Here is a 24,592-nt window from a genome sequence, read left to right as displayed (position 1 = left end):
TGGACTATCATAGCAGCGGGATTCTGGGCTCCTGTCCCCCCCACCCTTTAATGTCCTGTCTGGACTATCATAGCAGCAGGAGGCTTGCTCCCCCTCATTTTATCTCACTAAAAAGTCAGTGTTTCTTATTCCTGCATTCTTTATTACTTCATCACACAAATGGGGGGACACTGCCACAGTAGCCCAGGAGAGTTGGGGGAGGAGGGAGGCAATGGGTGGGGTTGTTGCAGGGGCACCCTCTAGAATGGCATGCAGCTCATCATTTCTGCGGGATCTCTGGGGCTCTGACACAGAGCAGCTGTTCTCTCTGGTTCTCTAGTACACTTGCCCCATATTCTAGGTAGGACTGACTCTATTTTTAGACAAAACATGAAGGGAATGACTCCCCGGGGAGTCATTCCCATTTTTGTCCATGCGCCCCCAGCTGACCTCAGCGAGGCCAGCCAGGAGCACCCATGACAGCAGCCCACTGTACAGAACAACTGATAACCATCATCTCGTCACCAATTTACAGTGACATGGCAGATGGTGCAAGAGGGATGGTAACCGTCTCTGCTACCTTGCAAAGGCAAATGAATGCTGCTGTGTAGCACTGCAGTATCGCGTCTGTCAGCAGCATCCAGTACACATACGGTGGCGGTGACAAAAGGCAAAACGGGCTCCAGGGCTGCCATGCTATGGCGTCTGCCAGGGCAATCCAGGGAAAAAGGGCGCGAAATGATTGTCTGCCATTGCTTTCACGGAGAAAAGATTGAATGTCGACATTTACCCAGAATCACCCGTGACACTGTTTTTGCATTGGGATCTTAACCCAGAATTCCAATGGGCGGGGGAGACTGCGGGAACTATGGGATAGCTACGGGATAGCTACTCACAGTGCAGTGCTCCGGAAATCGACACTAGCCTCGGTACATGGACGCACACCGCCGAATTAATGTGCTTAGTGTGGCTGCGTGCACTCGACTTTATACAATCTTTTTTACAAAACCGGTTTATGTAAAATTGGAATAATCCTGTAGTGTAGACATACCCTGAGTGTTCCAAATGGATTGTTTTAAACTAATTGATGGATCCTACTGTCAAAGTCAGATTCAGGACTCACAATTTATCAGACCACTCTGTTTATTAGTAAAGTGCTTTGCTAATACACCCAGATAATGTGAGCACCATGCGAGACACAAACGATCTTATTTATACAGATAAAAGGGCGAGAACTTCACAAGATAACAAAAGGAAACAGAATCTGATATGTTTACCTGGGCTGGACATGCATATCTTATTTCCTTACTAACTATTACCGATCTCCTGTTAATGTCCCACCATTGGCTTAAGTGGACCCATTGTTTCGTACCTTAATGTATCTCTTCTTGACAACTATGAGTATGGCTACACTTACAGCTGTACAGCGCTGGTAGTTACAGCTGTCTTCGTACAGCTGTGTAGGGAAAACGCTGCAGTGTGGCCACACTGACAGCTACCAGCGCTGCAGTGTGGCCACATTTGCAGCATTTGCAGCGCTGTTGGGAGTGGTGCATTATGGGTAGCTATCCCAGCATTCAAGTGGCTGCAACGTGCTTTTCAAAAGAGGGAGGTGGGGTGGAGTGTGACAGGGAGCGTGGGAGAGTCAGAGAGAGTGGATTTTTGGAGCTGACACTGTGTCAGCTCCCTGCCTTGCAAGTTCTAAGGACTGGAAGATACACAACACCAACCTTCAATCATTTTAAAAGTTTCAACCCCTTCCTCTACCCCTCTCTTATTCACTAAATGCAAATAGCCTTCAGACCAGATAAGCAGCTGCTCCAAAATGGACTCCCCCCTCCCCATCCCCGCCGTGTTGCTTCTCTCCTCAAGCAAACTGTGAACATTCCAAAGGAATCCCCCTGCCTGCCTCTGCTCCAGCAAACAGGAGCTGTGTTTGTTTTTTAGATAAGCAGCTCCGGGAGCCGGAGTTCACAACAAAACAGCAGAGTGGCTGAACAGGCATTCTGGGATACCTCCAAATACCTCGGAGGCCAATAACAGCGCTTTTGGTGGCCACACTTGCGGAGCAGTGCTGCATCACCAGCGCTGCAATCCTTATACCCCAGGCAGAGCAGGAGTACAGCCAGCGCTGCAGCAAGGGAGATGCAGCGCTGTATGTGCCTTGCAAGTGTGTTCGGTGAGTAAGTTGCAGCGCTGTAAACCCACCACCAGCGCTTCAAATCTCCAGTGTAGCCAAGCCCTATATTTCAACATTCCTTATTTCTGCTTAAAGGAACATACAGCATTTCTGTAATCCAGCCTTATTTTTACAATATAATTCATTCTACATTCACACTACCATGATGTTTAAAACTCTTTTACAAATTAAAATTATTCTGCATGTTTAATTTGTTAGTTAGATATTCTTGTTGCATTTAAAAGGATGGTTATTTTATTTCACTGGGGTAGTTTAGAACCAAACAATATAGGGTTTATATTTTTTAAAATCAGTTTAAGGTTTTGTGGCATTTAAAACTAGTGAAAATGGATTTTTGTTAGGTTTTAAATATCCTCTTAAAGTGCTAGCAATTCAGCCATTGCAGTATTGTGCTAGTGCTTGAGCACCTGAAAGTGAAATGATAATAATAATTGTTGTATGCAGTGTAGTTATAGCTGTGTTGGTCGCAGGATATTAGAGAAACAAGGCGTGTTGTGTGTCTCAAAAGCTTGTCTCTCACCCTCAGAAGTTGGTCCAATAAAAGATGTTACCTCAGCCACCTTGTCTTTGTAATAAACAAAAAAGAAAGGATAAAATCCTTGTTTGTGGCAGATGACTGCTCTGCACAGCTGAAGAGGGAATGTGCAAAGGTGACTTTAATCTACCATTGGACTTCTCAGATCCTGGAGTTGTTCTTCATCATTCCAGCACTCTGGTGTAAATTAGCATTGCCTGGAGGCTGTTCTGATTTGTGCCAGCTGCCAAAAGCACAAAGGGATCCTTACAACAGCTAGGGTTGCAGAGGCCATGGCTACATTGGCGCTTTACAGCGCTGCAACTTTTGCGCTCAGGGGTGTGAAAAAACACCCCCCTGAGCACTGCAAGATACAGCGCTGTAAAGCCTCAGTGTAAACAGTGCCACAGCGCTGGGAGCACAGCTCCCAGTGCTGCAAGCTACACCCGTAGAGGATGTGGAGTACGTGTAGCGCTGGGAGAACTCTGGCGCTGCGACCACATTCACACTTCAAAGTGCTGCCACAGCAGCGCTTTGAAGTTTCAAGTGTAGCCATACCCTGAGATGCCAGGACACTCCTGCTCAAACCACATCCATGTCTCTGTGCCACCCAAGGATCCTCCTACATAGGAGAGATCCTTCCTGAGTAGCCAGGGAAGCTGGCTCTTGGCTGCTTTATACCAATAGAGTTGTAGCCGAAAGCAGCCAGGATCTTATGCAAAATGTTCATGGTGTGTGCCAAATGAAATGCAAACAGTAAACAATCAGCTTCTCAGGTGGTGAAAAGTAAATGAGATTTTAAAAATTCTTTTAATGTCAGTAAATTAAGGTTTCTTAGGAACACATGGAAGAAAATTTGGAAAAAATGTGATTTTTAGGTTGGCAGTGCCCTTTTAAACTCTAACTACCTCAGAGATATAGGACACTTTCTGGGTATTTGTGCCCAACTGGGAAGGGTGGATGGCCAGAGTCCCAACCAAACCCAGCCCATGCGAGTCACCAGTCCCCAAGAAATGCTTACACCAAGTTTGCATGACTTTGAAACCAATCCTTTTTTGACATTCCCTTTTTATTTTTTCAATTCTTGGTCCGGATTTTGGGATTCAGTATGTGTGTGGCTTCACTGACAGAGCAGTGAGAGGGCTGCAAATTAGGTTCATCCAATTCCCTTTCCAGGGCTGTGGAAAGAGAAAAATCTTCTCCAGTAGTGGAAGCACCAATGCTCATGCCAGGGGGAAAGTGATTAAGCAGGAGTGTTACTTTTGAGGCCAGAGGGTGCTATCAGCAGCCTCATGAGGCAGCCGGCTGTGGAAATGCCACTAATCAGGCACCCAGAGGAGTTGGTGCAGGCCCTCTGGAATGAAGGATTAGTAGTCAGGAATACCTCTGCCAGAGACAATAAGGGGAGGTCACAGTGGCTCTCAGGGGAACCAGGAGCAATATTTTTGGCGCCTGAGGGAGAGATGGTGTTGGTCAGCTGGGAGAAGTGATAAAGCCTTAGGTCAAGGGCTCTCAAACATTTTCATACCGTAGATGAGATCTTGACAAAGGAATTGCCTCTTGGACACATTTCCCATTGACAGTCACACAGAGGACCACCTCCCCCGGCTCACTGGCAATACAAGAACATTCCTGTGGCAACCACAGTCATTGCAAAAGTGATATTAGGAGAATGTTTTACTCTATTATTATTAGATTGTTTTTTTAAAATGTGATTTAGCAGCTGCTAATGAGGAGGAGCCCGTGCCATGTAACTAGGCAACTCTCTGTGAGACACCAGCAAGTGCTTCACAGACCAGAGTAAAATACCACAAACTCACCTGCATAAAGAGAGATCAACAAAGACCATTTATTACTCCATTATTGTTTCTTTTCATAAGAGCTTTTTGGCATAGATGACTGGGAGTTAGAACCCATGGGTAGGACTGGTCAAAAGTTTGAAATAATGCCCCCCTTCCACTCCTGGAAAATATTAAATGAAATGTTTGCAGAATTTCTCCCCTGTTTTCCAGTCAGCCCTGTTCTTGGGTTCTGTGCTTGGCTCTGCCATTGACTTGTGTGTGACCTTGGGAAAGTCAGGTCCCTGCTCTGGGCCTCAGTTTCCCCATCTAAAAATGGTTATGTGCCTCCTATGGGTGTTGTGAAGCTTGATTAATGTTGGTAAAGGGCCTTGAGATAAAAGATACTGTAGATATGGAAAATATGATATTGTTTGGGTGAATGTTTTCATGTGTTTTTCTTCTTGTTCCAGCTGACCAGCATGTACTGTCTGCTCTGTCAACGTGCGCTCTGACAATGAGCATCAACTCCTCCCTCAGCAATGGGAAGGGCCTGAGAAACCTCACAGCGCAGGAAGACAGGGCAATCAGAGTCACTGAGTCAATTGCTATTATCATCATTGCTATTTTCATCTGCTTGGGCAATCTGGTGATTGTCGTCACCCTCTATCGGAAGTCTTACCTCCTTACGCTGAGTAACAAGTTTGTGTTCAGTCTGACACTGTCCAACTTCCTTCTGTCTGTCCTGGTGCTTCCTTTTGTCGTCACCAGCTCCATCAGGCGGGAATGGATCTTTGGAGTAGTTTGGTGCAACTTTTCTGCCTTGCTCTATATGCTGATCAGCTCAGCCAGCATGTTAACTCTTGGTCTCATTGCTATAGATCGGTAAGCTCCTCTTTTTGTTATGAATAGCAGTGATTAATTCCAAACTGGGCATAAACAAACAATATGTGTTTTAATACAGCTAAGTGTAAATATATACATCTAGGAACAAAGAATCTAGGCCATACTTATAGGATGGGGCACTTGATCCTGGGAAGCAGTGACTCTGAAAAAGATTGGGAGTTGTGATGGAAAATCAGCTGAACGTGAGCTCCCAGGGCAACGCTGTAGCCAGAAGGGCTAATATAATCCTTCAGTGCACACACGGGAATCTCAAATAGGAGTAGAGTGGTTATTTTACCTCTGTATTTGGCACTGGTGTGACCGCTGTGGAATACTGTGTCCAGTTCTGGTGCCCACAATTTAAAATGATGTTGATAAATTGGAGAGGGTTCAGAGAAGAGCACAAGAATAACTAAAGGATTAGAAAACATGCTCAAAGAGCTCAATCTGTTTAGTTTAACAAAGAGAAGGTTAAGGGATGATTTGATTACAGTTTATAAGGATCTACCTGGGGAACATGTATTTAATAACGGGCTCTTCAATCTAGCAGAGAAAAGTATAACATGATCCAATGGCTGAAAGTTGAAGCTAGACAAATTCAGGCTGGAAAGAAAGTGTAAAATTCGAACAGTGAGAGTAATTAACATTGGAACAAGTTACCAAGGTTGTGGTGGATTCTCCATCACTGGCTATTTTAAAATCAAGACTAGCTGTTTTTTCTAGAATATCTGCTCTAGGAATTCATTTGGGGGAAGTTCTAGAGAAGATCAAAGTAGATGAACACAGTGGTCCCTTCTGGCCTTGGAATCTATAAATCTATCAATCTAAAAAGTTTTGGTAAGATAATGTGACAGTTCCAATGGTAAAGCAATAAAAAGTCAGAGTTAGGGTTGCATGAACACAATTACATACTATTTTCAAACAATACAATATAACATGGGTTCTCAACCTGGGAGTCATGATCTCCCTCCTTTTCTTTTGGGCTAGATGGATGGTGGGGGGTTCCAGCATAGGCGCTGACTCCGTGGGTGCTCTGGGGCTGGAAAAAAAATTAGTGGGTGCTTAGCACCCACCAGGGAGATCAGCTGTTGGCAACTACCAATGAGCTATTTAGCATGTGCAGCAGCCCTCATCAACTCTTTGGCTGGCTGCCGCTAATCAGCTGTTTGGCATGAAGTCCCCACCTATCAGCTCTTTCCCCTGCCGCTGCTGAAGCTCCCAGCGGGCTCCCACCTCCCACTGCAGGCAGATGTGTGAGTCCTTTTAATTTTCAGGGCAGAGGGATCTGGACTGGGGGGACAAGCAGTCAGGGCATGGAAGCTTCTGGGCTAGCTGCGAGGGGTGGGCAGCCTCTCAGCAGCGGGCTGAGGGGAGACAGGCGGGCAACTTCTCGGCTGGCCCCAGGGGGCTACTGGGGGGAGTAAGGGCTGCGGGGGTTCTTGAGGACTGAGCCAGCCATTCTCTGGTGTCTCCCTCAGGACCTCTGCCCCCCTCCCCCCAGCCAGGAGAAACCAACTGCGGACCCCCTTAGTGCTGGGCAGGGGGACAAACAAAAGGACATGGCTCCTTTAAGAAAAGTTTACCCTTGTGTCTGATGAGTGAACTTGGGCTGGGGCTAGCAGCTCACCTCCTCCTTCTCCTCCCCCACCTGTCCAGCCAGTGGCCAAAGGTGAGAGGGGCTTCACTGCAGCCCCAGCCCCAGGTGCAAATGAGCAGCCTCCTCCAGCCCGGACCCTGCCTGTGCCCGGATCCCTCCTGCGTGGGCTCTGGGAGCTCCCAACCCCTATGGTTCTGACCCAGGTCCTGGGCTCCGCATCCCTTCCCCTGTGTGTGGAGGGACAGGAGGGGGCAACACACCACTCGTACTTCTAGCCGCATCCTCCCTGTGGGCTCTTCTCCATGGCCAGCTCTCATGCCTGGCAAAGTAACACTTGCCCAGCTCAAAACTGTCCCTCCCCCCCCCGCTCCCCGCTGCCCAGATCAAGCCTGCCTGAGGGGCTCTTCCTCCCAGAGATAAACTTCCTCCCTCGCCCCCCCCAGATCAGCATCCCCTCCTCCCCATGTCAGGAAGGATTGATTTCCTTCCCCTGGATCTACACACACCCCCTGCAGCTCCCAGGGAATTCCTTCTCTTGCATCCACACCCCACACCCCCCCATCGGCTTCAAGTCAGGAGAAGCTGCCTTGCTTCACGCTGGGACACCTAGGCTCATCTTGCTTCAGTCTGCTGGGCTGCTGCAGCCCAGTGGAGGAAGCAACCCTCCCACCCTCACGTTTGGCCATGGTCCCACCAGTGATTCCCCTCCCACAAAAGTTGCAGAGTTTGTGAGGGAGTCAGTGAGCAAGCTTCAAAGTGGGGGTGGGCTGCAGCCCTGGGGACTGGGAGGAGCTGGAGTGATACAGCAGCCACACAGCAGGATGAATGAATGGGCCATTTCTATGCTGGGCTGTTGAATTAAATTTCTCTCTGTCTTAGGGCAGGCAGTTTCTGGCCGCGGAGGGGGGGCCAGGGGGAGACAGAGCTGCTTTGAGTGCGTGGGTGGGAGTGGGCGCTAAACAGAGCCATCCGGAGGTGGGGAGCAGAGAGAGAGAGATGGGAAACGGGACACAGGTGGAGAGCAAGAACTGGGAAACATCAAGTAGGGGAGATACCAATGATAAACGCACTTTCAGTAACTAGCATGAAAGTGTATAAATACGCAGAAAATAGCCTCCCCTCAAAACTGGCAGAGCATCCCTCCAGCACAGGCAACTCGCCCTTAAGGCAGGAGGGGGCAGAAAGGAGTGAGCAGCAGGTGGGAGGCATTTAGGGGAGAGGGTTGGCAAGAAGAAGGCATTCGAGGGGTCTGAGGGATGGGGCAGGAAGAGGTGGGGTAGGGGCAGGGCCTTGGAGAAGGGGGCGGAGCCAGGATGGGGCACCCGCTGGCAAAACCAAAAGTCAACACTTACGGGTTCCAGACTTTTTTCTATTGTAACGTGGGGTAAGGTTGGAAACCGCTGCAATTATAGTGATTAATAATACCTAGCTCTTGGATAGCACTTTTCACCAGAAGATCTTGAAGCACAGGAGGGAGTCAAAAGAGGTTAGTATCATTATCCCCATTTTGTAGATTGGGAAACTGATACACAGAGAGGTGAAGTGACATGCCCAAGGATACCAAGTAGGCCAGTGGCAGAGCTAAACCTTGGTCCCCTGAGTCTCTGTCTAGTGCTCTATCTAGCAGGCAACACTGCCTCCCAATATAATACATTTTCCCTGCAATTACATTTAAAATTGTGAAATAGAAAGGTAGATATAATTAAATTAATATTTCAAGATGCTGCACATGCCTCTAAGATTGTTAAAAATCAATTGATGCTATAATAACATAGCATTTGAGTAGCTGTATTTAATCATGTATAATTGTAAACATAATTACAATAATGCATTCACACCAGGATTAATTCTCTCTGAAGCATCTGGCATTGGCCACTGTTGGAAGACGCTAGGTGGACCATTGGTCTGACCCGGTATGGCCACTCTCATGTTTTTATGATCAGTAGGCAGAATTAAGGCTGCATATGCAGCTTGATCTTGGGCAGTTCTTGACTTTTGAGCTCTTGACCACAAGTAATTTTTTGAAATATGATTTTTTTTTTAAGTGTCCCTCTAACCCCATTTGAGGTTTGGGGAGCGGAAGTGAGGAAGTCGTTCCCTGGACTCCTATGGGAGTTGGATCTTAATCAGTAAACCTAGTTCTTTGCTTACTGTAGTTTTCTCTGATACTACTAGTGTCTCCTTTTGTGTTTCCCAGGTACTATGCTGTCTTGTATCCAATGGTGTATCCAATGAAGATCACAGGAAACAGAGCAGTTGTAGCTCTTGTTTACGTGTGGCTACACTCCCTCATTGGCTGCCTTCCTCCTCTCTTTGGCTGGTCTTCCTTGGAGTTCGATCAATTCAAATGGATGTGTGTGGCTGCGTGGCATAAGGAGGCAGGCTACACAGCCTTTTGGCAGATCTGGTGCGCTTTGCTGCCCTTCCTGGTTATGATGATTTGCTACGGATTCATATTTCGCGTGGCTAGGATTAAAGCGCGCAAGATTCACTGCGGTAGCGTGGTCATTGTAGAGGAGGACGCTCAGAGGAATGGGAGAAAGAACTCTAGCACCTCCACCTCCTCTTCGGGCAGTCGAAGGAATGCTTTCCAAGGGGTTGTCTACTCAGCCAATCAGTGCAAAGCTTTCATAACCATCTTGGTTGTCATTGGTGCTTTTGTGATCACATGGGGGCCCTACATGGTAGTAATTACGTCAGAAGCACTTTGGGGGAAAAACAGCATTTCTCCTGCTCTGGAGACATTAGCAACATGGTTATCTTTTTCAAGTGCCATTTGCCATCCACTGATTTATGGACTCTGGAATAAAACAGTGCGCAAAGAACTATTAGGAATGTGTTTTGGGGACCGGTATTACCGGGAGTCATTTGTTCAGCGTCATAGGACAGCCAGATTATTCAGCATTTCCAATAGGATCACAGGTAACAAACACAGATAAAAAAATATTCTTCCCTTGAGGCTGATACTTAGTATCTGCATTCATGTGGCATCTTCCAAGGGCTGTACAAATACTCACTAATGATGTGCTTGTGAGAGCTCTCAAGGGACCATTTTTCAAATTATATCTCCCATCTGCAGGAAAGTTTGTGATGAGTTCCCTGCCTTTGATGGAAATTCACCTCCCTTTCTTGATGCAGCTAAATTGTCTCTGACAGAGAAGATTTAACCCTGGGCCAATAAAAATAATTTTCTTTCTCCCCTGCTATGATTTCCCCTCCCCCAAAAATGTCAAATTATCCAAATCTGAGCATTCTTATATATACTATATATACTAAGTGGGTCTGATTCTCCACTCCATTGCCTGGTTTTATGATGGTGTAACTCTGGGCTGGTCTACACTAGAGGGCGGGGGTATCGATCTAAGATGCGCAACTTCAGCTATGTGAATAGCGTAGCTGAAGTCGAAGTATCTTAGATTGATTTACCTTGGGTCCTCACGGCGCGGGATCAACGTCCGTGGCTCCCCGTGTCGACTCTGCTACTGTCTTTCACTCCGGTGGAGTTCCAGAGTCAACAGAAGCGTGTTCGGGGATCGATATATCGCATCTAGATGAGAGGCGATATATCGATCCCTGAAAAATCGATTGCTACCTGCCGATACGACAGGTAGTCTGGATATACCCTTTGTTGACTTCAGTGGAGTTACACTGGTATAAAACCAGTGTCATAGAATGGAGAATCAGGCCTAGTATATTTTTCAGGAGCAAAGTATAAATGTTTCCAGCTTAACATAAAAATATTTGCCAAGTGGTATTGCCTTTTTCTTAGCTAAAGTTGTCATTTTAGCTGGAGCTGTAACAATAGCTATAGTTAACATTGCTTCAAACTTACCATTCTAAGACCATGTATTCAGTTGATTATAACATCCCAAACTTTTACCTATTGGGCTAAACTTTTCTAGGCCTGGTCTAGGCCTGAGGTCAAAATATTTTGAAAAGTTAAAATGATTCTGTCTGTTTTTGAGAATGAGAGAGGGGGAAAAACACCACCCCCTGTATGAAAGGGCAATGTAGGCGCAGTATGAAATTGACCAACCATGCAGGGGAAACTGACTAGACACAAACTGCTGACAAATGCTAGGAGTGAACAAACAGAAACATATAAAGAAAATATTTTTTCTTTTAATATCATTTGGTTGCCATAATCCTAGGTGTTCCTTGTAACAATATAAGGTAAAACATGTACAGACAGAAGTGGAAGTTTTAAATTAATGGTAGTCCCTTAAAAAATCTACTTCCATCAGGCTCCAAGCAGTAAGTTTATAATTTAAAAAACCCACAAAAATTGTGATCTCCATATCTAGATTTACCAGTCCATCACATCCTTTTTCTGGTCTGTCTTTTAGATTGTAAATTATATTGGACAGGGACTGTTTTTATTTTTGTACAGCAAACAACACCAAGTCAGGTGTTGGTGGTAAATAATATACTCCATTCTTCACCAAAGTAATTTTGTATTAAAATCTCAGAGAAAATCTTTCAGATTCCTAGGACCACTCTCTATCCAATGAAGTGGGCTGTAGCCCACGAAAGTTCATGGTCAAATAAATTTGTTAGTCTCTAAGGTGCCACAGGACTGTTTGCTGCTTTTACAAGTACTCCTGTTCTTTTTTCTCTAATTGCCAATGCTTCGTAGTGTTAAAAGTATTTTATGTTCTCAGAAGTCTGCTAGACCAATCTGTCTTAGCTGGCAAGCAGTCATGTTTGCTTGGTATAGCAGGGTAGACAAATGTGCTCTTGATACACAAATTTTATTACTCTTTGCAAGTGTAAAATTTGTATTCAGCTTCGAAAAAGGCAGAACATTCCCTCTCCTGATGATGGGCCTGATCCAAAGCCCATCAAAATCAATGGGAATCTTTCCATTAATTTCAATGGGCTTTGGACCCGACCTAATAAGAGTTTATGGATGTTAGGCACCAAGCTTTAAATTCTCTAGCTAGGGCAAGTCCATCATCTCCCTCTCATTGGCAATAACCCTCCACTTCTTAGAACTAAGTGTTCTGATATATGTCAACTAGGTACAGGGGTTGAAAAATCCATGTGTCTCACCAGTGGCAGTTTTTTCTAGTGACTTCAAAAAATGTGAGTGTTTGTTTGTTTGTTTCAATTAAGTTCCTAGTCCTTCTGGTTGTGAAGAAAGCCATGTAAATGTACTGAAACCATTCCAGTGCAATAGTGTCTTCTTGAGTCTGCAGACAGGCACCACCAGTGCCTTTACTGCCACTCAGAGTTTTGCCATGTTGTAGCACTGTGAAATTAGCAAGATTCTGATCATTTTCATGATTGCTAATTCAGCACTCTTTGAAATCTCCACTTTCATGGTACTGCTTGGGAGAACTAAATATAGAGGCAGGCTCTGGAATTATTAGTGGGGAAAGAGAATGCAAAACATGGAAGGAAGGTGAGGGCATTAGAAACCTCCATCCCCATTGCACAAGCCAGATAGCTCTCACAGATGGGCCCTGGAAGGATTGGAAGCATAGCTGGGGAAAAAAAGACAGAAAACTTCTTTCTCCTTCCAGCTGCAAGAGTAGGCTGGGCAGCTTCCAGTTTGTCAGACCCCTGCTAGCCAGAGGCTGATAGAAAATGTGGAGCCCCCAAGCAGGATCCTAAGACTGTGCCTTAGTAAGAATCCCAGTGTTTTCCCCCTTTCTAGCATCTGAGGGTTGCAAAGAAGATGAAAACTAGCTCGTTAGCCAACCCTCACTAGTTATTATCCCATCAATACACTTGTCTTTTATAGCTATTTCTGGCTATTAGATTTAATCCTTTGGCTAGAGGTTGTCTGATAAGTTTTTCCAGCCCTGAGTGCATATATTTCAAATATAATTAGCTCTCCTGATACACTGCACATACTTGGAAATTGCTGGGGAGAGGTAGACAGCAGGCTTGCCATGTGGAAAGAATCCAGGAGCATGTGGCAGCTAGTGACATCATATTTCAAGATGGGAAATCCAGGTGGTTTGGCAGCTTGGTATGGAGGGTGGTTTTTGTTGTCTTGTCACAGGAAAAATAGGGAAAAGGGAAAGTTGGGAAAGCTGGAGGGTGGAATCAGATGTGGTGGTTATTTGAAGATGCTATCATTACAATAGATCTATCATACAGAGCACAACTCAGTGATGATTAAACTGTTTTGCAGATCTGGGACTATCTCCCCATCTCACAGCTCTCATGGCAGGTGGGCGGCCTTTAGGACAGAGCAGCAGCACAGGGGACACTGGTTTCAGCTGCTCTCAGGATTCAGGTAACTCTGTTGTTTTCCTTTCTCAGACAGAAAGATTTTACCTGCGGCTTACTTGCAGAATTCTGTGAACAGTCTGTATTTATGTACAGATATCTTTTGGACATTAAGCGTCTCCTATGGCAGTGGTTTTCAACCTGTGGTTAGCAGACCCCTGGGGGTCCACAGACTATGTCAAAGATTTCCAAAGGTGTCTGCAATGCCATTTGACATTTTTTAGGGGTTTGCAAATGAAAAAAGGTTGAAAACCATTGTCCTATGGTACCCTGAGCAGAACTGCCTTAGCTTCTGCTCTGTATTTTTGATCTTCCAGTGTCTACTATGAAAATACTGTTCAGCCTAGGATAATAATTTATTTCCCTAGTGCATATTTCCTAGGAGCATGATAATCTTTTTGTCCCATTCCTTTATTCTCCTTCCCTCTTCAGTGATCTTCCTGGCCCCACAAGGAGCTAAGAAGCAAACTGCGGGAGAAATAGATCTCTTCACTTCCTGCTTATAGGAGATTTCATTTGGTCACTCCATGCTAGAATCTCTTGTATAGAATGGAAGCTTCCCATCTTTGTCACGGATCTCTTGAACAGTAGCCTAGAAAACGGTATGGTGATCTGCCAGTAATTTTCCAGCACTGGTGATAGGAGGGCTGTGGTTTTAACTACCAACAGAGGGAAGTTTTCCAAAACCTCCACCTGCAATTTATTTTAAAGAGCATTTCTGCTCTACTGACACCAGAGAGCACTCTTCTGACAGTTGCAGCCCTGCATTGCTCTCTGACTGGGAGAGTGGGTGAAGGAGGCTGGGTGAAGGAGGTGGGATTTTTCATGAAGGCAGCACTACACTAATTCTGTAGGTGAATTGTTGGCTTACGTGCAGCTATAGGTGATAAAGAGTAATGGAAAACTCTTCTCTTTATAGCATCCTGTGTTGTCATCCTTGAAGAAAGGCATTCAGAGGCTTCCACAGCTGATTAAATCAAATATATAAGTTGTTAGGAGCCCCAGGGTTTAGAGAATTTGAATTGAGAAATATCCCACTTCACTGAACATCCTGAATGACAAAAGACCGGCTTTTCAGATAGTACAAGCCAAAGGAATTGTATACAGAGAAAAGATCAAGGGATGCCCATTACAGATCAAGTATTTAATGAGGCAGATAATATAGGATCGCCCATATCCAGCCAAAACACTATCTTAACATCACTTAAAGACAGTGATCCACTTCTGGGCAAGAATTAAGGCCAATTTCCTTACTCAATGAATTTTTTAAAATATATGCTAAAATATTGTCTCAAGGACTAGAGTGTCCTCTTCCTAATTCTACCCATCCATTGCAGGCTGGCTGAGTTTCCAAGGAGTAGGGCTTTCATCTTGTACCATTGACGTCAATACCCCAGATGATCCACAGAACATTAAAAGTATCCCACTCATTTAATATGGTCTGAGGAAGGTAGATCACTCTCTCATTACCAAGTATTTGGAGAAGGCATTTGACAGTATGGAATGGAAATATTTATATATCACAGTTCAATTCTGGACCATCCTTCATTTAAAAAAAAAATAGGTTTGCTAAATAAATCATTGGTAAAGGTCAGGTGTATAATATGTGACAGTGGCTTGTCTCATGGAACTCATCATGGATGTGTGCTATAAATTGGTCCTGGACTCTCTGGCTGTTGCTATAAGAATAAATCCAGGAATCAAATGAACTCACATGGGTGGAGAGGGCACAAAGCCATGGTCTGCAGAGGATGTAATTTGACCAATGAATGATTTGGGACAAGCTGCAAAGCATCGAATGGCTGTTGTAGGAAGCTTTTGATCCATCGTCAGAGTACAAAAAGTAAAGTGTCACAAGCATGCAGGGGAGCACAGGCTGTGCCTTTCAGCAGCAGCTGTAAGAAGCACTGACACAGCATGTTCCCTGAGCGCTCCCTGAGGCGGCCTGTCTGCTTCTATGCTAGGGAGGCAGAATGCCTCTTTGACTGTCATAGGGTATGCCTACACTGCAATTAAAAATCCATGGTTGGCCCATGCCAGCTGACTGTGGCTCATGGAGCTTGGGTTAAGGGGCTCATTAACTGCAGGGTGGACATTTGGGGCTCTAGAACCCTGTATGGTGGCAGGGTCCCAGAGCTCAGGCTGCAGCCCAAGCCCGAATGTCTACACCGCAGTTAATCAGCCCTTCAGACTGTGCCCCATGATACTGAGTCAGCTGGCACAGGTCAGCCATGGATGTCTAATTGCAGTGAAGACATACTCTTAGTGTCTGTACTCAGCCACAACTGCACTGGAGTGAGGAGCCAGGCCACAATTTGGCCCTTCATGTGATAGCATGGCAGACGTTGAGTTTAGTGTTCTCCACACAGTGACAGGTAAACTTTATTTTATACCTAAATAATATGGAGGAAACGCAGGTAGATGAAATAGTGTTCATGAGATTAATACCCATAAAGTGGTAGAATGACTCATTAGAAAAAAAATACAGGATCAGTCAGCCAGGTGTTCTCCTTAAGGAATAATGTTTGTGACAAAAAAGCAAAATTAGTTAACAAAGGCAAATTAGAGAGATCAGAACATTCCCCAGCTTGGCTTGCCATCCATTCTGAGTATGAAATCTGATCTTCCTGTAGGCATGCCTGTCTATCTCCCAAGCAGCTAGTTTGTAAGGGCTTGTCCACACTTGACAATTAATTTAGGTAGCATGTGAGTGTAAAAGGCAATAGCTATTCCAGAAGAACTTCATGTGTGGACAGGTGCCTATTTAGTTTGATCCACTTTCGAAGAATAAGTGTGCCCACCTATGATGTTATTCAGAAATAGTTATTTTGGAGTAGCTGTTGTTGAATAATGCTATCTGTAGACAATCCTTCTCTTGCTCAGGAGAAGCAGGGAACTGTCTCTGGTTAGCTGAAGACTAGGTAATAACTTGGCCCTGGCCCTATCTGAAATCCCATCACAGTTGAATGCAGAGTGATAATGCATCAGCATATTTTAGGCAATTTTTGAAGAGAGGCGCTCAAGTCTATGAACTCAAAAGTTCATTTCCCCCAATAATTTTAGGTTTGTCTGCTCGGGTTGTTATTATTTCCAAACATTTTCTGCATTTCAGGGACAGATGTGATGCTGCTTGAGGATTATAGTTCGGATGGAGCTCACCACCCACATTGCGTTTATCCCTATCGACGGAGGAGTTCGGTGACATTCGAAGACGAAGTGGAGCAAATCAAAGGTGTGTTTAGGGTGGATACTATAATGCTGCTCACCTGGGATGACCCCCCTGCACCTTTATGGTGGCTGCCGAGCATAGCTGTCCCCTTCTTTGACCTTAGAACACAGAGGACAAGTATCACTCCTGGGCTCTTCATCCTTCCCCTTCTGATAGGTGTTCTGACTCTTTCCTCCCTTCTGCTGATTCCTCCGCAACCTCTTGAGAGGCCCCAACTTCTGCTCACCCCACTCTTTAATGCTGGGTCACTCATTTTCAACACTGCCGCCTGCTCTGACTTCCCACTAGTTACCTCATCGACCTGTGTGGACACACGCTCCCATGCCATCTGAGCTGCTTCTGCCTGCTGTTTTCCATCCTGATGCTGCTGGTTGGTAGGTGGATGGAAGGGAGGGAAATGCACGTTTTCTGGAACCAGGGAGGTGAGGCTGGACAGGACTCACTTGCAGGGTATATTTTACAACTGTCTTTCTGCCATCCATCCACTTCCTTTTAAGATCTGCTCTTTCTTTTCTTCTTATTCAGGTAAGCACGATGTGAAATCCCTGACAGATGTGTGGTTTGATTTAACGGTATCTGCTCTTGCAACACACCTTAGCAATCCAATGTAGGGGACAATCGAGAGCTCTTCAGAACTGTATGAAATTCTTATGGGAATACTAGGCAGCTTGGGGTGTACCAGTAAGCCAAAGTGGTGCATAATATATTTCTGCTAAAGCCTGCGTTATCTTTGTTAATTAAAACCAAAGGCCTACACGAGGAGTACAGCATTTCAAAGACGGGCCTGGATTCTCTGCACAGCTAAGGCCACTTTGCACTGTATAAGCCTTCAACTGCGTGGAGATAGTCGGTGGAAAATTTCCCCTGTGTTGGAGAACTCATTGTTTGCAGAAAGCTGGCAAAGCCAGCCAGCTCTGCCAACCCTTGTGCTGTTAGCATAAAGGGATGGAGAGGGTGTCAGGGGTGGAACACAGATGGGGAGGAGGCGTGGCGGAATGGAGCAGAGGGATAACCCATCCTTCATTGGTGTAAGGTCCTTGGATGACCTTACCCCAGTGTTGACCTTATCCCAGGCTTCCCCTGTGTAGCATTAGCGTGCTCTGTGGTCAGGCGTGTGCGCACCTACTTCCCCTCCCTCCCCCCAGCACTATGACAAAACCATTGGAGATCATAGATAATAGCAGTTTCCAGTTCAAAATATGAGTAACCCTTGATTTGGGGGTACACTATTTTTTATTCAGGGATAGTCAGCGCCTTGGATAGAAGAGCTTAATAACAGGGCTTCCTTCTGATAGGTAGTTCCAGTCTAGATTGAGGATCAGAAACCAGGCTTCCCTACATGGGCCTCATTCATGCAGGGACAATAGCCTTATGTGACCCTGCCTTTCTTTGGGTTTCATCCATTTACATTGTCTACTACTCCCCACTGGATTTTCTCCCCTCTCTTCCCCACAATGAATCTACCACCTTGATGTTTTTCTGCCCTCCCAGGCTTTTATTTTCTCCATATACTGCCTGCCTCCTATCTCTCCTGTCCATTACCTGGCTGTGTTACTTTAAATTCTTTAAACTGAGAGAATGTATTTCTCTCCATTTATGCTGTTTGTTTGCTCCTTGCATTTGTCTCAGCTGGGACAGGGAAACTAGACAAATCGGTATCACTTTGTTTTCTAGTTAGGCTCACATGTTGGTTCTCAATACTAGCAACATGTTGCTGGGACTGGTTTTAGAACATTGCAGGGTTGATTTAATCTGAGCAGATCCTCTTTAATTTGGGCTAATAACTAGGAGGCCAATTGCAAGTGATTGAATTTACTAAATCATAAGTGAATGAGGACAATATAAAAACAGCCACAATGCATCACACAGTGTACTTGTTATTACCTTTGATTTTATTATTAGCATTAATATTTGAGACTCTACAGTACACACATACTGGAGTATATTTAGCCAAAAATAATGCAGTCTTATTAATATGAAGGCTTTTCTGAAGCATCTTCTGTAAATCATCTTAGCAAAATTCTACTTACACATTCACCTCAGGGTGAGTTGGTTTGGGGTCTTGTTTGACAATTATCATTACTTGTTCACTCTCCGCCCCATGATGATAAAAGGTAGCCAAGTAGCTTTTGTGTGTTGCCTCACAGACATTTATAGCAATTCTGCAAGGCTGTTTAAATGGATTCCTGAGAGGTAGGAGGAGGCTACCAGTTTTTTGTGCAGCTCAGTGACGTGTAGAAGAGGGAGGTTCTGCTGTATATACAAAGTTTGGTGTTCACCAAGTTTAAAACATACCATGAGCTATGTGACTTCTTGTGTTGTCCCCCTTTTTATGTAAACAAAATGTAAAATTTTGGTCTAAACTAAACTGAGAATCCCCTTGTGTGCAAAACTAATGGTTAGCATACAAGGGGCTGGGAATTGGAACTCATGAGTTTTATTCCTGGCTCTGCCACTTATTTCTTTCCCACGGTCATGTAATTCCCATAGGACCTAATTCTATGCCAGATGTAATAAGTGGAAGTTTTGCGCTTTGGCAGGATCAGACCAATAACCTTTTCTGTGCCTACATCCCAATCTAGCAAAGTGTTTAGCATGTAGTCCCATGTAAGCATGTGGGTAATCCATTTGACATCAGGTTAAGCATGCACTTAAATGCTTTGCTTCATCAGTCCTTAGTTTTCCCATCTGTAATTTGGGGATAATTTCCCTACCTGACATGAAGATATTGTGAAGATTAGTGTTCATAGTGTGCTTTGAGATCCTTAAACAAAACATGCTGTGGAAGCGTAAAGTACTATTAATAGCAATAGTAATCATTTGTAGAAGACATGATCACACATTTGCCATCAGATGTTTGCACAGCCATAGTATATTATTGTTAATTGTTCTGTTTTAAATTTTTTTTCTTTAGAAGCTGCAAAGAATTCCATTCTCCATGTAAAAGCTGAAGTCCATAAATCATTGGACAGTTATGCATCCAGTTTAGCCAAAGCTATTGAAGCTGATGTGAAAGTCAGCTTATTTGGAGAAGATGCTTTACCAGGATCTTTGTTTCCTTTGCGGACTGTACCAGGCGGCAATGTGGGTGCACGGCGTGGTGGCAGAGCCCAGGCTGGCCAAAGACTTCCGCTTCAGAGCATCGATGAAGGGAATATTTCACAAGAGCACTGAACTAGAAGAAACCACTAAGTAGGACCCAGTATAGTAATAATTATTTTAAAAGAAGCAGAGTATTCAGAATGGCTTAACTTCAGTATTTTAGTCAAGAACCTTGAAAATACCTGAATACTTGTCTTTATATACATACATCTACATTTTAGAACAGTATTTACTTACTGTTCAGGATACTGTAGATGTGTTTGTGTAATGTTTTTATCCATTATACAGCACTGGTCCATCAGATCAAGTATCCTTCAATGGCCAGTTCCTGATATTTCATAGGAAAGCAAAACAAACAAACAAAAAATCCCATGCAGCATTATACATCGTGTTGTAGAGATTTTTTTTTCTAACCCATGGGGCTATCAGTGTAATCCCTAAAAGAGGAGATTTGATGGCTTTACTTACTGGTAACTTTAAACACAGTGTTATTTTGGAGAACTGTAAAAAAATGACAGGAGCATGGATTTAACTAAAGCACAAAATCTGAGCCTAGTTTTCAGATTTCCAGGATCCTTTTCATCCAAATTACTGTCCTGACCACCTTTGGTGGTGGATTATATTTTGGACTGTTCAGTTGTAGGAATATTAAATATGAGGCCATATTTATTCCTTTTATTCCACTGGACAAATGTTTTACTGCAGAGAGCAGATGCATCTTCTCACATGTATAATGGCTAGAGGCAGACAAGCACTGGAAAGATGGCAGAAAGAAATGGTTTTAGAAGATGGACATGCAATTTGGTTTGGGGTTTTTTAGTTCTCAATGAGAATTACGATTTGCTTTCCTTGTTTTGTTTTTACTTAGAGGCATTGTACAGCCACTAAGATTAAAAAGGATGAGATAGAACATAAAAACTGTATTGCCACTTAATATTGACGTTATACAGGATTCATCCTTTCGACACAGAAAAGCTTTGTGAGTTGGATTTTTACAAGGGAGTATGTCTTTTTGTGTTGTCAAAGCAATAGCTACCTCAGTGCAAGTATTTCTTGGAGTTTAACTCGTTAAATCTTAAAATAACAATATGTAGCACTTATATAGCACTTCTCATGTTCCAAGCGCTGTACAAACTTGAATTAATCCTTTCAGCCCGCTAGCACCAAGAGGCAGGTAGGTGGGTAAGCAGTATCATCCCCATTTTTGCTGAAGCATTAAAGTGAAAGGCCAAGTTTGTCCAGAAGTTCTCACTCATTTTGTGTGACTCCGTTTTTGAGTGCCCACGTGGTAGCTGCAGGTGCTCAAAACCTCCGAAAATCAGGGACAAGGCATTACAGTTTGGGCACTTAAATCCTGAGAATTACAGAGCTCTTGTGACAATTTGGCTGTGTGTGACTTACCCAAAGCCATAGACAGAATATCAGAGGGTAAAATCTCTGGATTTCATGAAACTCAATCCCATTCTTAAACCACTAGATCACCGCTCTCTCTGGCTCCAGTTCAACAAAGCATTCAAGCACATGCGTAAATCCATCCCTATTCAGCAGTGCTCATAAGCTCATGCCTAATTTAACTACTTACTTATGTCCCATTCAAATCAATGGGAATTAAGTTTATGCTTGAAATTAAACGTGAGTTGTTGAATGAAGATGGACTATTGACTTGAGACCTCTACAATCCATGAAATGGGGTGTTTTGCATAGTTACAAAATATTCAGGAATGAAATCGTTAATAACAATGGATTGTGAAAAGCTGATGGCCTGAAAAGTAGCCTAGCGACCCCAGTCACTCATTCATTTTACTTTATTTAATTTTTCAATGTATAAAATTTATCTTTTGACAGCTCTGGGCACATGTCCAAGAATCTATAATCCCATCAATTGCCAGGAAATGCCCTGCACCGAGGTCATTATTGCCACTGTAAGATGAATATGCAGGGAGAAAGCTAGGCCACTGGATTTCTTTTCATAGGTGATGCTGTTTTAATTGCTGTCTATATGAACACACACATGGTATAATGGCCCATCCAATTGTTAGAAACAATTTCTCAATGTTCCACTTATTTTGTAACCCTTGAAAAACAAGTTGACCAAAATGCCATTGAGGGAAAAGGGAACAAGGAGACTGAGTTAAAGGGGCAACCATAGGATACTTTGGATGGATTGGGTTCACTCGTACTCACCATTAGGTTGCGTTGAAGTAATTGTCAAGATTTTGGCTCAAAGGCATAAGCATGGTGGGAAAACCTCCAAGCACATATGAAAGCACAAAATAGTTAGCATTCCATAAAGAGCACCTTACCCACCAAGACACTGACCGAAATTCAGCCCCCCCTGAAGGTCTGAGGAGTTGCACCTGCTTATATGCCGACCGAGGGATATGGCTGGTCACTGGGGCTGGGGCTGCTGCGTATGCAACACGCAGATGCCTAGGGCACCGTGAAATTTGGGGCAATTTGGTGCCCCGAATTTCACGGTGCCCACAGCAGCTGCGTATGCTGTGTATGCCTAAGGACGGCCCTGCATGGCTCCAAATATCATGGCCAGCTATCAAATCAAAATGCATGTAGTTCATCCTTATACAAAGTGGTACTTATTTAGTCAAATAAAACTTTTCAAAATCTCTAATGCCCCACTATAGGAAGACACTTAAGCATATGCCTTTAAGTATGGGAGTAGTTCCATTTACTTCATGGGACTACTCATGTGCTTAAGTACCTGCCTGGATCAGGGCGACAGAAAGTCCTTACTTTGTATAAATTGCAATGTCTGACGCCCTACAGAGATGTTTTCCTGAGACCATGTTTTACAACCTTTTATTAAATATGTTTTCTAACTTAAAAAAAAAAAAGACTGAGTGGTACAGAATCTACTTTTAGTTAATTCCCTGTCAAGAAACTTGATTGGTTTCAATAGAGTTAATGCAGATTTGCACCAGTGTTAGTGGGATCAGAATCTAACCCAATAACTTTAAAGTTTGAGTCATAATTTCCATAAAAATATAACATCTTTTTGTCCTCCTCTCATTCCTCAAATAATACAAATCAGCCAGGAACAAATTAGGTGTGTCATGCTAGGCATGTGTTTTCATCCATTACTATAGAGCAGGGGTGGGCAAACTTTTTGGCCCAAGGCCACATCTGGGAATAGAAATTGCATGGCGAGCCATGAATACTCACAAAATTGGGGTTGGGGTGCGGTAGGGGCTGTGGGCTCCAGGGTGAGTCCAGAAATGAGGTGTTCAGGGTGTGGGAGGGGGCTCTGGGCTTGGGCAAGGGAGTTGGGTGCAGGGCAGGTGTGCGGGCTCTGGGGTGGAATCGAGGAGTTTGGAGGGCAGGAGGGGAATCAGGCAGGGTCGGCTTTAGGCCAATTCCACCAATTCCCCCGAATTGGGCCCCGCGCCTAGTAAGAATCTCTTCCCTGGCTAGAGGTGCCTTTTTAATTTTTACTCACCTGGCGGTGCTCTGGATGTTCGGCGGCACTTAGGCAGTGGGTCCTTCGCTTGCTCTGGATCTTCGGCGGCACTTCGGTGGCGGGTCCTTCAGTGCCGCTGAAGACCTGGAGCGAGTGAAGGACCCACTGCCGAAGTGCCACCGAAGACTTGGAGCACCGCCCAGTCAGTACAAGCTCCATGTGTTGTTGGGTTTTTTTTGTCATCCCTGCCGGGCCCCATCGAAACTGTTCGAATTGGGCCCCACACTTCCTAAAGCTGGCCCTGGAATCAGGGCAGGGGTTTGGGGTGCGGGAAGGGGTACAGGCTGAGATTGAGGGGTTCAGAGGGCAGGAGGGAGATCTCAGCTGGGGCAGAGGGTTGGGGCGTGGGAAGAGGCTCAGGGGTGCAGGCTCTGGGCGGCACTTACCTCAAGCAGCTCCCGGAAGCAGCGGCCATGCCCCCACCCCAGCTCCTACGCGGAGCTGTGACCAGGCGGCTGTGCATGTTGCCCCATCCTCAGGTACTGCCCCTGCAGCTCCCATTGGCTGCAGTTCCTGGCCAATGGGAGCTGCGGGGGCAGCGCTTGGGGCAGGGGCAGCATCCAGAGTTGAACCCCCTGACTGCCCATACACATAGGAGCCAGAGCGGGGCCAAGCCGCTGCTTCCTGGAGCTGCGTGGAGCAGCCCCCGATCCTGATCCCCAGCTGGAGTGCTGGAGCGGGGAAAGCCCCAGACCCCAGTGGGAGCTCGAGGGCCGGATTAAAATGGCTGGCTGGCTGAATCTGGCCCACGGGCTGTAGTTTGTCCACCCCTGTTATAGACAAAGGGGGAAATTTTGTCCTTAGTTACACAGCTGTAAATCCATGGAAGTCAGTGTGGCTATATCAGCACATAACTAAGAGCAGAATTTAGCACAAAGCATGTATATGTTTATAGCCCTTCTCCATCGGGCCCCTCCCTCAATTAATACTGAAAAATTTATGAATATATTGATCACAAACTTTAAATGTTTTGTTTTATTATATATTTAATTTCAGTTTACTATGAGAGTAGTCCTTTAGTGTGGAACAGTACTTTATATTAGTGATAAATGTGTTTTAAAAAAACAACATACCCTCTCTGTTTGAAACCTTTCTGCAGAGAAAAGCACATATTCTTAGCATTTACTTCTTCTATCCCCTGGAATAAATCAGAGGTAACTCCACTGAAATCAAGGGAGTTACACTGATACAAAAGGAGAATCAGGCTCTATTTACTATGGCCTGGTCCACACTATGCTGTTAAACCGATTTTCACAGCGTTAAATCGATTTAACGCTGTACCTGTTCACACTACAATGCACTTTAAATCGATTTAAAGGGCTCTTAAAATCGATTTCTGTACTTCTCCCCAACAAGAGGAGTAACGCTAAAATCGATATTAACATATCGATTTAGGGTTAGTGTGGCCACAAATCGAAGTTATTGGCCGGATAGTTATAGTGATAGCTACCCACAGTGCAACACTCCGGAAATTGATGCTAGCCTCGGACCATGGACGCACACCGCCGAATTAATGTGCCTAGTGTGGACATGTGCAATCAACTTTATAATATCTGTTTAATAAAACCGGTTTAAGTTCATTCAAAATTATCC

General features: G+C 44.6%; 1 protein-coding gene across 1 annotated transcript; it reads left to right on the top strand.

The window, feature by feature from the left end:
• Window positions 1-2,125: 2,125 nt before the first annotated feature.
• On the top strand, window positions 2,126-22,682 carry GPR161 (G protein-coupled receptor 161). The gene is made up of 6 exons (XM_030583365.1): window positions 2,126-2,158; window positions 4,945-5,356; window positions 9,151-9,875; window positions 13,096-13,200; window positions 16,306-16,425; window positions 19,337-22,682. Exons 1-6 carry the CDS (start codon window positions 2,137-2,139, stop codon window positions 19,594-19,596), a joined length of 1,644 nt encoding a protein of 547 aa, XP_030439225.1. The 5' UTR covers window positions 2,126-2,136; the 3' UTR covers window positions 19,597-22,682.
• Window positions 22,683-24,592: the final 1,910 nt, after the last annotated feature.

This window comes from Gopherus evgoodei, chromosome 1 (genome assembly GCF_007399415.2).
Source record: "Gopherus evgoodei ecotype Sinaloan lineage chromosome 1, rGopEvg1_v1.p, whole genome shotgun sequence".
In the NCBI taxonomy this organism is placed as follows: Eukaryota; Metazoa; Chordata; order Testudines; family Testudinidae; genus Gopherus; species Gopherus evgoodei.
Note: the sequence above shows the minus strand (reverse complement) of the source record. Positions and strands in the feature narration are given on the sequence as shown.

Coding starts and splice junctions, on each gene's coding strand:
- GPR161 (XM_030583365.1), top strand. CDS start 2,137: ATGTGCCTTGCAAGTGTGTTCG. Junction 9,876..13,095: donor CATTTCCAATAGGATCACAG/GTAACAAACACA, acceptor ACTGTTTTGCAG/ATCTGGGACTATCTCCCCAT. Junction 16,426..19,336: donor CGAAGTGGAGCAAATCAAAG/GTGTGTTTAGGG, acceptor TTTTTTCTTTAG/AAGCTGCAAAGAATTCCATT.